At 43.6% G+C, this 13,666-nt stretch overlaps 1 protein-coding gene across 1 annotated transcript; it reads right to left on the bottom strand.

The window, feature by feature from the left end:
* Window positions 1-4,526: 4,526 nt before the first annotated feature.
* treh (trehalase (brush-border membrane glycoprotein)) lies at window positions 4,527-13,590 on the bottom strand. Its single transcript, XM_047593648.1, has 15 exons — window positions 11,968-13,590; window positions 11,264-11,364; window positions 11,019-11,160; window positions 10,853-10,940; window positions 9,440-9,540; window positions 9,179-9,271; window positions 8,854-8,970; window positions 8,470-8,592; window positions 8,331-8,380; window positions 7,590-7,796; window positions 7,263-7,480; window positions 6,655-6,766; window positions 5,774-5,886; window positions 5,620-5,673; window positions 4,527-5,337 (listed from the first exon to the last, which is right to left on the bottom strand). Exons 1-15 carry the CDS (start codon window positions 12,048-12,050, stop codon window positions 5,200-5,202), a joined length of 1,740 nt encoding a protein of 579 aa, XP_047449604.1. The 5' UTR covers window positions 12,051-13,590; the 3' UTR covers window positions 4,527-5,199.
* Between the last annotated feature and the right edge of the window lie 76 nt (window positions 13,591-13,666).

The raw sequence follows: 13,666 nt of genomic DNA, 5'->3' as shown, positions 1-13,666 counted from the left end.
GAGCTCCTTATGTACGCTGTCAAACACGTGCTCTCCTGCCATTTCTCTCGTTCCCTGTCTCACTCTCGCTCCCTATCTATCCATCTATCCCTCCCATCTCATCTGCCGCACCATCTGTGCAGCTGTAATAAGCAGGACTCCTCATGTGCTCCCCTTTCGCTCCCGTGCTTTCTCTTGCCTCCTGATTCTGGTTCACCCTCCTCTCCAGGCACGGCCTCCTCCCCCCCTCCCTCCTCAGCCATTTGACTTTTTTTTTTTTTTTTGCATCCCACGATGGATATGAGCAAAAATAAAAATGTGTCCGGCTGCCTTGTTGCACGGTGCATTGTGCTGTCACGCAAGCCCGGTTGGCAAAACACTGTTTTTTTTTTTTTTTGCTTTTTTTTACGTCTCGGTGAAAAGCACGAATGAAAGCAGAAATGCGATGACCTTCCACATGCTCACTCTGGGCCATGCACAAAACGCATGATCACTCTCAATTACTCCTACAAAACAAAACCATCTCCCTCTCATAGTGAAGAGTGTGCAGTCTAACAATTCAAGTCCCCACCAGCAGCAGCAGCAGCAGCAGTGGACTATTGATCTGAGCCAGTAATCATACTGACACTCCACTCTGCTGGATGATGGGAAAATGGGCACGATGGAAAAAAATGTTCTCTTGGCCTGTAGTTCAAAACGCCTTCAAAGACCAACTCAGAATATGTGATAAGTTCTTTTCTTAAGCGTGTGAAGTGGCTGGTAAAGAAAAACAACAACTTCCAAGTGAATATAAGGACACTCTGCAAATGCTGATAGACTTTGGGGGTGTCAACACTGATTGGAAGCTCATCAGAACCAAATGGCGTAGCTGGATAAACAAGGCATATATCATCTATTGCTGGGAAGAGCTCTACCACCGCACAGTGGCACATTCAGACAACAGTCCTGAATGTTTTGGACAGGAGGAGGGACGGAGAAATAAAAAAAAAGGTGTGTTTATTCTCCTAGAAAGATATGTGGAAATGTGAGATTTATTCCCCTAATTTATTCTGATTTTATTTCTGTAAGTATTCCTAATTTGTTTGAACCCGTTTTCATTTAAATATTTAAATATTCAGAGATAATATGTCTTCATCAGCCTTCTTTTTCTGTTCCACGCATAATTTTTTTATAAAAAACATTTTTCTTTCAATATCTGTTCTTTTTCTCACTGGTTTAGTTACCAGCCCCTGTATGCTAATCAGTTTAGCGACATCTGAGTCAACAGGCGGTGACAGATGTGGAGCTGTTTGCTTGCGCTGCCAGCACTGTCAATTAAATCTGATCAAACCACACCCACGCCATCCTGCAGAAACGGAACATTTCATCGGCTAAAACTTTTAATAACTGAGGAGGCTTTTAGAAACTTGGATTCAGAGAGCGTGCATTCAAATAAAGAAATGTGCAACTCTTTGGTCACGTCCAAATAACTGTAAGCCCGACCCGAAGAATATTAAAGGTACGGTTTTGTTTCTGCATGACAGGCTGTGAGAAAAGCAGAATATATCCACAGCTGCTCTTACTTGACAGTATCGTGGAGAAGTGTTTGAGAACCAACAAGGACCTTCAGAAAATTTTCTGAGCTGCTTTTGATGGAGCTTTTTCAGGAGATTCATCGCAGTCCCAAGTTCACGTTTGCAGATCTGCTGAGGAAATAATGAATTCTCTCTATCACCGGTAGCTCTTCCTGACTTTAGCTCAGGTTTTTAAAATCTCTTTAAGCAGGGGAAATTCTATAGGAACGATTCCTCAAGCATTATTGATCATAAAAAGTCTGATATCTCCGGACAGTGGAGAATCAATACGACTAAGCTGTCTCATATCTATCCGCATAATGCCTCCAGTTAGCCAATCCTTCCAGTTTAGAGGTCAAGGAGTCGGCTTAATCTCCAAACAATTTAGCTACTAAGCCACAGACAAACCATTTTTATTTATTAATTTATTTGTTTTTGTGGAGGCCACGGTCATAATTAGGGAAATATATTACACAGAAAGACAGGCATGATCCCTGAATGAGTTATTGATTGGAGCGTATTGAATGGGTGGCTGAGGAGCCATGTCTGGCTCTGATTCACCGTCAGAGGACAGACGAGCAGCCTCCCGGCACATCTCCACCGCGGGTCTTCACAGACGTCGGGGATGTGGGCAGGCAGGTAGGGGCGGGGATTATCCCGGCGGTGCAGAGCCGGGTTCTGCAGCACCACGAGGACTCGGCGGATAATGAGCAGCCTTTTGTGATGTGTGCTGCAGGGGCTGGTGGAGGCTGAGCCAGGGAGCAGTAATGAAGCGCAGGCCTCCGTCCAAAGCCACACACTCACTCCGAGATAGAAATCCACCTCTATTGTCTTCCAGTTTTTCCTCATCCGTCGCTGTTTGATGGGATTTCACACATTTCTCCGTATCACCCGGCATCTTATTCTCATTATGGAAATCAGGGATACCTCGGTGTCAGCGTTTTTCTCTTTCAAAAACACGTTGCATGAGGATACATATAGAATTTTAAAGACTTCTTATGTGGACCATCAGGGACCATCAACAATAAATCCTAATGATTAATGAAACCAAACGCGTTCTAAACAAAAAAAAACGGTGAAGCCTCATTTGTATGCGGTGCTAGTTAGTGGATGACTGGTGAGGACAAGACACCCTGACCTTTCCTTCCAGAACAACATGTAATGCAGTTGTCGCCGGTGCTTTACAATTCCTGGCCCGCCCATCGAATGTGCCTCTGAGAATAATGTCTTCAGATTTCGTGTAATTAAATGCACACGCACGTGTGGCACGTTGTCACCCCGTCGGACGACTTCTTCCTCACTTTACAGCTCGATCTCATTAACCGAGCACAACGCGTTTGCGCTAAAACAGCACGGTAATGTGCGCGACTTATCACACGGAGCAGGTTCTACTTGAGTCGCTGCTGTCGGGCGAAAGGCTGAGAACACAATGGCTGCTGCTTAAACACCTCTAAACACCGCGTAACACACACGCCTGCTGCCGTGCGTGGGTGTCACGGTCACGCATGGCGGTAAAAGAAATGCCAGCGATATGCCAAGTAGGTGGAGACACACAATAGTGCATTACCAGAGTGTGATCTTTGGGGTTGCACGGACTGCTGCGCCTATTGGCCTTCTGCCTATTTAAATTGCACAGCCAATCTGTTGTGTTCACTCATGCTAAGGAGAGAGATTCAGAGAAATCCCTGCTCGGGCCTCATATCTTCACAGCCAAGAGGATGCAGTTTCTTATTTAAAAGGCAAATTTCTCATTACTTTTTTTTCTTGACAACCATTTGAATATCTATATGGACTTAATTTCATGCTTGACCAGCATGTCACCATTGATGTACGCGGAAATGCCAAAGACGGAATGGCTTCCGCGGAAACAATCGGAGGTGGGAAAAAATAAGAAAAAATATCAAGAAATGTTGACTTGTGTTTGTTTCTTTTTACATTATTGTCCCTGAGATACAGCTCGGTGTTTATAATGACATTTTATCGCTGTTGTTTTGTTGATGTGGGGCTGAATTCAAAGCAAAAACCATTAACATTAAATAAACTCTTCTAGTGCTAAATAGATTTAACTGTCTATCTACTCTGTGTATTATGTGTGTATCACTCATACGTCAAAGGAGGCAACAATTCAGACAACAGTCAAGAGTAGATCTTATTTTAAAAGTGGATTTTCATGTCAATTAAACTTTATTTGATAACACTGATGATGAGGAGCTCTCATTGGCCACATATATATTCTCATTTTCCCAACTTTGTTGATGCTATCACATTCATTCAATAGCAGAAGATGTTTTAAATGACCCTGTCTTCATCCACTCTGGTTTTCACATCATGTTTACTGCACATTTATTCACATTATTTCACAACCAGAGAGAAAGATCGGATCAAGAGTCATGAAAGAGTTGTGACTGAAAATTCCCTTGAATCTGATTCCAGCCTGTTGGTTTTAACCCTTTGACTTCCACACTAATTAATCATCATTCATCTGCCCTGCATTTTGACATATCATCTGTTCAAAAGTGCTACAGCTAAAGAAGTATAAAAGCCACAGATTAGTTATTTGTACATATGATGTGTTCACACATTGGCAAAATTGTGTATCTTACAAATTGAATGACTAGCAATGGTTAGAAAACGGGTACAAAATGAGAAATTAAGCATTTTATTGTCCACTACTACTAAAAAAGATCAACCGTGTGGTTACAATGCCAGTTAAAGTGTTGAGGTGGACTGTTTGCTTTTTTCTTTTTTATCTCATTGGGTTATCATTCTGATTATCAATGGAAAACTCGTGCCCATATAAAAGTAGCAATCGTCAGTAGTAAAGCCTGTTATTGCCATGCACATAATGCAGTGCCAATTGTTGTTTTGTTGTCATGTTTTGTGCTCAACTCTGAGTATGTGCACTTTGCATCTTTAACAAGGAACAGAGGTCATTTTAACGCGCAGTGATTTCTAAAGCACAGCTGGCAGAAGGCAGGGACATTCATTCCCACACACTTTTATTACTGCGTTTATTGAAAATTATATAATTTCAGGCCCAGACCTTTATAAAACAATGCAAACAATAATTAACATGTGATGTGAGAACACCACTTCAGTCCAGCACTCCCTGGCTGACATGTAAAGCAATACACACCGCACAACTGACCACATAAAATAAATAGTGCTTTGTTTTAAATGTATTTAATGCAGCCGCTTCCCATTTAGCTTCACACACTGAACTCATTTACGTCCCGACTTCGGCGAATAGAACGTCTCTGTGGGAGTTAGGCCACAATACGGCGATAAAGTTTCTAATTGAATTAGGTGAATAACTGCTTATGATGTCAGTTCAATATCTGGGACTAGTTAATGTTGTGCCCTAATCACCAGCGGACTGCATTAAGTGCTTGGATGATCTGCATCTCCTGGTAGCACCAAGGACCATTTACCTCAGAGGATAAATACTAAAAGATTCATCAAAGTGATTCTTAGATACAATAAATTCTCTTCCCGCTGCAAATAAAATTCTTCTCGATCATGTATGATTTAAAAGAGTCAATTAAGCACGTTCGTAGTCTCTTTTGTAAAGTCAGTTTGTGTTTGTTTTCGAGCCTGTCTGCGGACCAGAGTGAGACCGGGAATAATAAAATCCAACCTTCAGTCAGGCGCTTCTGACACCTCCGATTCAGTGAATCATGAGAGCGGCTGAGATGACCAGAGGCAGCAGGAGGCCGGAGCACACACGCCGCCCTCCTGACGTGAGCGTCGCCCCATACTGGTCCAGGAGCTGCAGGGCCACGCCATTGGTCCAACCGAAACCCAGCTACGGGGAGGCAACACACAGAGCAAGACAAACAAGATGTTTCCTTACTATTTCCATCAGCACAAACTAAAAGAAAATGAAAATATTCTACCACCAAAGAAAACAAACAAAAAAAAAAGAAGAAGAAGGGAGGAGTGAGAGTACATATCCATGCAAATGTGCTCAAGTTAAGAAGCAGAACGTGAGGAAGGAAGAAGAGACGAGGCTCTGCGTGAAATCAGAGAGACGCGTGTGACTGTAAGCACATTAGTTTTACACCGGCGACGCATGAAAGGAAAATACCTGAACTTCATATTCTCCTCCACCGCCGGGTTTGCCGTCGCCGTTCACGTCGTACTGTCAGGAGGAGGAAAAACGACAACGAGTCTGCGTGTTATCACCGTGCAGCACAAGCTCTGAAGTATTTCAGCAGACCTGAAAAAAAAACACTCCTCACCTTTTCAAACATGGCGTCATACTTCGTGTAAGCCAACCAGTTCGTCTTGATCCAACGCTGGGCCAAATCGAAAGCTAGCTCCTTAGCTTCCTTTGAAGACAGTCTGGAGAAACCTGGAAAAAGATCCCAATCACAGAGCAAAGTCAGAACAAATATACCACATAAGTCTGTGTATCATTCATTATGCTGGCTCTGTGCTCCCTCCAGCACAGTGGATAAGAAATGACTGGCTGGGGAAGGAACTCCTGACTCTGCACAGGTGGAGGCTTCGAAATAAATGCTAAACATACAGGCGTCTTGAAAAGCAAGGATATTTTTATGCCCACATTGTGCAATTTTCTCGACTGGTCCAGTCATTCATGTGATTCCAGAGCAGCTGAGCATGTATTTCACTTGATGGAGAGTGAGCTGAAGCACGAAGAAAATAGAGATAGTTGCTATGCAGGCACATCGGACCACCTCCAAAGACAGCGGATCATAAAAAAGTGTGAGATGTGTATATGCAAAGGAGAGCAGTTCTTACGCCGTATCTAATGTGGCTCTAAACACCATCGAATTAAAACCAAACGTCAGCAGTTGAGGCCAACGTGGAGCTGAAATGTGTTCGGAAACCTCAACTATTTCCTGACAATTTCATCTCCCTGGAGGAACACCTCCAAATGAACCTGATCCTAGCCAGAGGTCTGCAGTTCAGCTCAATCGCTATCAGCTCAGATACACGGGACCACAGCAAATACTGCAGCAGTGCTCTCACAGTTACAAACCGCTGTGTGTTTTCAGAAATAGCAAAAAAAAAAAAAAAAGACAATAGCGGCACGGCGAACGCACGCTGAATCATCAGGATTTCGAGGTAAATTCTCAACAATGGCAGGTGCGGCTACCTTCAATGAGCATGTGCTGCAGAGGAGGCCACGCGTTCGGGTAGTCCCACTGCTGCCCCGAGTCGTTCAGTGACGTCGGAACACCGTTGGGGAACTGGAGAGCGCCACTCCCCTGCACAGACACAAACAAGCAACAAGAGGAGGAGAGGCGTGAGCGAAGGCTTCGCGGTGTGTGTGTGCCATCTGCTGGAGCAGCCGCCTCAAAGCAGCGGTCTTCAAGGCGCACGTCAGACTGGGAGAGCTGCGTCTGCACACACAGGGCTCTGTTCAGAATCAGCTGTCGTCCGTCTATTTATTCCTCCGACCTTATTTGGATGCTAAAGAGGCCTTTCACGCAAATGGCATAAATACATAATTTAACCTTTACTCATAATTTTCACCGGAACCATGTCCTGCTGAGGAAATAGTTCCTCTAAAAGCTATTCATGATTTTTTTTTTCTTGAGTTACCTTGAATTTTGTCTGTTAAACCGTTGAGCTCAAATAAAACCAAATAAATAGGTGAATAGATATCTTCCAAGTCAAGAGGGGAAAAACATGCGTATCTTTTACTAAACCAAGACGATTCTGAGCGACTTTTGAGAATTAAAACCATGAATATCCTCCAACCTTCAGATATTGTACTGCCTTCTCTTCAAACTCGGGCCCAGAATAGCACTGCGCCCAAATAGGTGCCAGGTTGGAGGGGTAAAACTCAAAGCGTTTGGACTGCGTCACCAGGCTGTAGTCAAACCAGGCTCCCCTCTCAGCATCCCACAGCACGGCCTCCACGGCCTCCAGCCTGCGGGTCACAGCCTGGTCGAAGCGCACAGCTGAGTCACCGTCACCTGCAGAGAGGAAGCACATCACCGTTACGTAACGCCCGTTAGGAGCTAAAAGCCTTTTATGCACACGGCCACAGCTACACCCAAGGTCAAAGGCTGCTCCTGCTCTCACCCAGCTCCCGGTGAAACGACGCCAGAGTTTTCTCATTGCGGCACAGCAGAGCGTTGAGGTCAACGGGCAGGATCTGGCTGGTGCGGGTTTCTCCGAGCCTGCCGTTGCTGCGACTGTGATTGTGAGTCTGTATATACCAGCGGGAACTAAAATCCCAACCAGACTCTGCCCCGGCTTTCAGATCCATCCACAGCTGCTGCTTCTGGTCTGAGGGCAGGAAGAAAAACACAAAATGACTTGCAGAGCTGCAAGGAAAAAAAACAGCATCTGAAAAATAAAATATGCAGCCTCATGTTTGGGACATGTTTGTTTCAGATTTTTTCACAAATGTCTCTTCAAGAACGTGATTATGTCTTATTTTAAAAAAAAAATACAGCTTCATTAATCAACACTTTTTTTTGTAATAAAACATCTTAGCCGCTAATAACAAGGGCATTTTCCCTCACACGGCTTCTCTTTAAAGTGTGATGAAATAGTTCAGAGAATGAATGTGTTTCAGCATTAAATATTCATCACAGACCCATACTGAAGTATGTTCAGAGCAAATTTGTTTTTTTCCGCAGACGATTCCTCGACTCCGTGGGAATGTACTCCATTTCTCTAAAACACAGAGCCTCTATTCCAGGAAGGAGAACCCCACAGCTAAAGCATTCGCCCGTCTCTCTCGTGGAATAAAATGACCGTAGTGGAGCGATGCATCTCGTGCACATAAAAGAGAGTTCATGACTTGTAAGCCGTTACCTTTGGAGAGCCCCTCAGCCAGTTCCAGATCATCTGTGTAGGACTCGGGCCTGGAAAGAAGCGTGTGGTAAGTGTGCGTGAAAAGCTAAATATACAGTATTTTGGGTTTAGTTTTTATCTGAATCCCTTCCAGACATACCTTGGCAAGTCGGCCTCCACGTTGAACCGGTTCAGGACGTGCTCTGATCCATGCGCCCTCACAGACACGGAACGGTTCCGCATCCAGAACTCGTATTCCTTCTCCAGAATCGGCAAAGCCTCTCTGAAACAGTGCAGGTTTCGGAACAGACACCGGGAGGGAATGTTTTAATTCAGAATACTTTCCACGCTCTTTAATATCACCACACCCGAAAGTCAAACTGTCACTTTATCATCTAGCGCGGTTCGGAGAAACAAAACCCCCCGGAGGGAGCAGGAATGCGCTGAGGTTTTAATGTTTAATATGTCTGTTCTGGAAGTGACGGGAGGCGGCGGGAGAGTGATTATGTGTCAGGCAGGACGTCAGCTCGGGCCTAAATATCACCTGAGGAACTCTTTATCCCCGGTGGCTTTGTAGTAGCTCTCCACCATTAGGGTGAGGAATGGAGGCTGGCTGCGCCTTTCATAGTAAATCCGCCCACCATTTGGAATGAAGCCATATCTGAAAGAGAGGGGGAAAGAAAAAAAAATCTTTTATTCCACAAATCTTGAAATTGCCCCCCCACGAGAGCTCCATTTTCAAAGCTGTGCTAAATGCTTATTACTCACAACGATCGTACTAAACTACCCACAGTGAGCCGGACTACTATTTTTTTTTTTTTTTTTTTACTTTGTGTGCTAGGAAAGATGAAAGGAGCTTTAAGGCTTACCTGTTGACAAGGTAGAGGAAGTTCTGTATCATCCCGTGGGCCGTGCATCTCATCTCTGACAGCAGGAGCCCGTTGATGACCCAGTAGGAGTCCCTGTCGGGCACAGAGCACATCACGTCACTGTCTGCACACAGCACTCAGGCGGGCTCTCAGCAGAGACCCCTGGCTGGGTCTGGCTGTGATCTCGCCTCCTCTCTGGCCCCAGACTGTACCGGGGCTGTCAGACAGACAGCTGAGTGAAAGGCTTCATCGCTCGCTCACCAGTAGTAGAGTTCCCTGAAGCGGCCCCCCGGCACGACGACGGGATGCGGGGTGTATATCTGAGAGTAGAGCTCTGGGTGATCTCTGACATCGATGCGAATCTGGGGGAGAGATAAGTTTTGATGACAGTGCACATGCAGGCGGGTGCTTGGAGAAAAGCGCCATTATTGATGATTCGAATGATTTAACGTTTAAAAAATCAAGTGAATGATAATGATCTGTCAAATTTTTAGATGTATTAGAAACTGCTTGACAACACTTTTCATGAAACTCATCTTATCACTGCATAAGCAAGCGCTCAAGGTGCTGGACAGAAAGCTTGGGGGATCTTCATAAAACTCACTTTACTTTACTTACTTTTTAAATTCATCAGTGGTAAAGGCACCACCACCACTCTGTGCCTTTATAAAGCAGGAAAGTAACAAGGTCAGTCCTCAGAGGAGACTGTGTGAAGTGTAAGCCTTTAGTCTACCGTGCTTTTATGTGAGAGCTTCTAAATTATGGAATACAAAACCTATTGACATAAGAAACTGCACCTCTTTCAATTTTCCAATACATTTAGTCTCCATCTGAAGCACTGGCTTCAGAACAACCAAATATGTGAACATCATTAGCTGTATCTGCTTAATAGCTGCATGTTGTTTCTGTTGACATCTGTTGTTCTGGTTGTTGTGTCTTCATAGGTCTTCAACAGGCGGGTTGCGCGACCCCTAGGGGATCGGCAGAGGTACTGATTTCATTAAATCTTTGGTTGATTAGATAGTTTTTATACACATATTTTTAATTTTCCCCCACAAAATGAACTTTCTTTAAATACGCACTGACATGAATGCAACATATTTTAGTAAAGGAATAATCTCCATCAGTTTGGAGGTCCTTAGCCTGAGCTAGCCTAATGGCTAATGCCCAAAGTCTCGCGCGCATTTCAATAAGTTCTCACGCGATCACGCAACACGTGACATTTCTCACGCCGAAAAATGATAAAACTCGCCGCAGGTAGACTTTAATAGAGATTGGTGATCTATTAACATATGAAACGAAGGCGAACTGCTCCGCTTCAACCGGCAACCAATCAGAAAATATCAACGGCCAATCAGCCAATCAGAAAATAGTATTTGTCGTTGTCAGGTGAAAAAGGAGCGCCCTAACCACGCCTTCCACAAATACGCGAAAATGTGCGCTCGAAGAACCGGAAGTGCAAATCCGTGATCTGGTAATCACATAATTACTTAATTTATTATTATTATAATTATTATTTTTGTTGTTGTTGTTGTTGTTTCTTATTACAGTATAGGAACTATGCAGGATATTTGCTTAATCATTCAAAACTTTAGAGCCCTGAGCGAATGAATGAGTTAAACTGTTATCAGTCAGTAATCATAAATGCATATTAATTTGTTTACTCGTTATCACCTTCCTGCCCAGAGACTTCCACAGATCGTGTATCTTTCCTGCCCAGTCACGTAGTTTATGGTCGGCTATTGCACCCAGGAACTTTGGCCTGCACGCAAAAGTCAACTCATGTTAATCTGGCACAGTTTAAGAACAGCGAGCAGAAGGCCTCACAGCTGGCTCTCACCCTTCATGCCAGTCTGGCGGCGTCCACGTCGCAAACTCCGTCCCCGGCTCCTCAAAGTACGAATCCAGAAACTCCTGCAGTTTGTCGCGAGGGACTTCTGGGTGCACATTTGAAAGGTTGCGGAAAGCGGACAGAACGACGTCTGTTTTTTTAAAAAAAAGAAATTAATAAATGTGAGAAAAAGAAGAAGGCAAGAGATGGACAACACGAGGAGGAGATCATGCAGCAGCTTTGATTTGACTCACCAGGAGCTGCTCTCAGTTTCATGTCCACAAAGTATTTATCATCATTAAACAGTTTAGCTGTTTGGATCTGATGCAAGATGGAGCCCCAGCAGTAAATCTCACTGTAATTAAGAGATGTGAATTATTAACAAATATCATAAAGGTTCTTTATTTGTGCTGCACGCCACTCTGAAGCAATAAATCCATATCAATGTCTCTAAAATTAGCAGATTAGTGCAAAGGTCTGCTGACAATTTAATAATATAAAAAAATAATGAGGAAACTTTTTTTTTTTCCTGGATTTCTGTAGTTTCATTCAAGATTTACACAAACTAACCCCACCCCCTTGAACTGAACTGAGCAGAAAGCGGACGTTATCTCATAAACACTTCCTCAGCAAGAGGAAAGCTCCCAAAAATAAAAAACTGGAGAGCAGATAAAGACAGGACAACACAAAAAAAGGAAGTAGTTTAAGTATTTCAGATAGCAAGCTTTACAACGCTTCTAACATTTTCTGTAAAAACTCAATTTAGATGTAAAAACTTGAAGTGTTTAGGATCCTCCACAGTTTCCCCCCTGAGACTTGCTTTAGAATAACAGCTCAGTCAGACTCTCATGGACTTGAACCAGGAGATGAAGAACAGAAAGCAAAGACATCTATAAACACTTCCTCGTGTATACAAAAACCTTTTAAGCAAGGACACTTCAAGAGTCATCCGTCTTACTTGTCACATGGCGGAGGAAGCTGGCTCTCTACCCCGAGTGTAAGAGTCACAGATGAGAGACAAAGTATGACCAGGCGATGCATGTTGAGCCGTGAACTGAGGTGACTCCAGAGGAAGAAACAAGAAAGTGAGTGCTCCTCTGAGGACTGCCTCCAGGTCAGAGTTTATACTGAGACAGCGGTGACTGAGGAGAACAGCAGCGACATACTGACACCTACAGCCGGAGAGAGAGACGCTCACACACACACCTCAGACAAATAGTCCTTCACGCGTTCTGTTAACATGAAAGACAAAATCCTTCTTCTTCCTCTTTTATCACATTCCCAGCGTGTCAAGAGTTGGTAGCCTTGCCTTTAACTTCTTTAACGTGGGTCAGATGTTTCATGAAGACTTCCACAAGTTTCTCTCACGTTACGTTTGAAGAATTTCAGCCCTTTGCTCCTGTCGTGACGGGTGTGATCAAGTCAGCTTTGTGGGCCTTTGCAAATTTTTTCTGGCAGACAGAGGTCAGGCCACAACTTTGGAAGTACACTCTAGGTCACTGTCCATTTGGGAGACTTAACTTTAGCTTCCGGAGCGGCGTAGCGGTTGGTGTTTGGCACCGAAGCCTCGAATCCATTGGCCGCCTGGCAGATGCAGTGACAGATGGGATGAGCTCCAGACAAGTGGTTACAAGGAGAATGGATGAATTTGAACTTCCTGGCTGAGGTCTTATGATCTTCCTTCCAAATACCTCCTGCAGTATGATGCTGCCACCACCATGCTTCACAGTGGGACGACTTGCTAGATAGGTTACGGATTCTTATTGCCAGTGGCACACAGTACAGGACATGCAAAATCATTGGTTGATTAGACATTTCTTATATTTTTTAATTGTCCCTCACAAATCTTTAAACGCACATTAACATGAATCCACAGTAGGCCCCGCCCCTATCACTGCTGAGCCAATCACAAGGCTGCATTTTACATGCTGACTTTGTCAGGTTCCTCTGTTCTGCTATGTTGATACAGGTATGTTTAGGTTTAGTTGGCCCTCCGGCTGTTGCACGTTTGAAATAAACAAGAACATTTGAACCTGTGTATTATTTAAATAGCTTAATATTGAATGCTAATCATGACATATACTGCTCTAAACCAAAGATTTCTTGTATTTCCCACATGCAGCTGCAAACCAGTATGATTTATTTTATTTGCAGGATTCTTCCATGCCTTTGAGGTTACATCAACATAGGCCTTCTGTTACTCTAATAAACAAGTATAAATATATCTTTATATCTTGTGTCTTCTTCACAAACTCCTTTGCTGTTGTTCTGGTATTCTACATTCAACAGCATAATGGCTGCATAGCCCCATTGGGTTGTATCGTTTACACAGATGTACTTGGTACCTTCAGGTAGCTTTTTATTTTCCGATGATGACAAAGAGGCACCGAGCTTGAATTTGGGCCTTAAATTGCATCCGCTGGTAAAACTCAGAGTTGAATTAACTGTAAATTAGGTTTTAAGAAGCATCTAAGTAGTTTAAAGGCAAATTGAGTGTATAACACACTGGAACTGTGATAAAGTTAATTCTAAGAGAAATAAATCTATAAACAGTTGCTGGAAAAAGTTACTTGTGTCATACATCAAATATATAAACATTAACGGATGACGTGAGTTTTTATTTTTAACCATTTCAGAGTTTTCATGCTCTCCGATTG

The sequence above is a fragment of the Mugil cephalus genome, chromosome 9 (genome assembly GCF_022458985.1).
Source record: "Mugil cephalus isolate CIBA_MC_2020 chromosome 9, CIBA_Mcephalus_1.1, whole genome shotgun sequence".
Taxonomy (NCBI): Eukaryota; Metazoa; Chordata; class Actinopteri; order Mugiliformes; family Mugilidae; genus Mugil; species Mugil cephalus.
The sequence above is the reverse complement of the archived record's forward strand: the minus strand, read 5'-3'. Positions and strand labels throughout refer to the sequence as shown.

Excerpts from the sequence above, each read along its gene's own strand:
- treh (XM_047593648.1), bottom strand. The coding sequence starts at position 12,050 with ATGCATCGCCTGGTCATACTTTGTCTCTCATCTGTGACTCTTACACTC. Across the intron at positions 11,365-11,967 it reads CTTCCTCCGCCATGTGACAA|TGAGATTTACTGCTGGGGCT; the intron begins GTAAGACGGATG and ends TCTTAATTACAG. Across the intron at positions 6,767-7,262 it reads AGGCAGTACAATATCTGAAG|GGGAGTGGCGCTCTCCAGTT; the intron begins GTTGGAGGATAT and ends GTGTCTGTGCAG.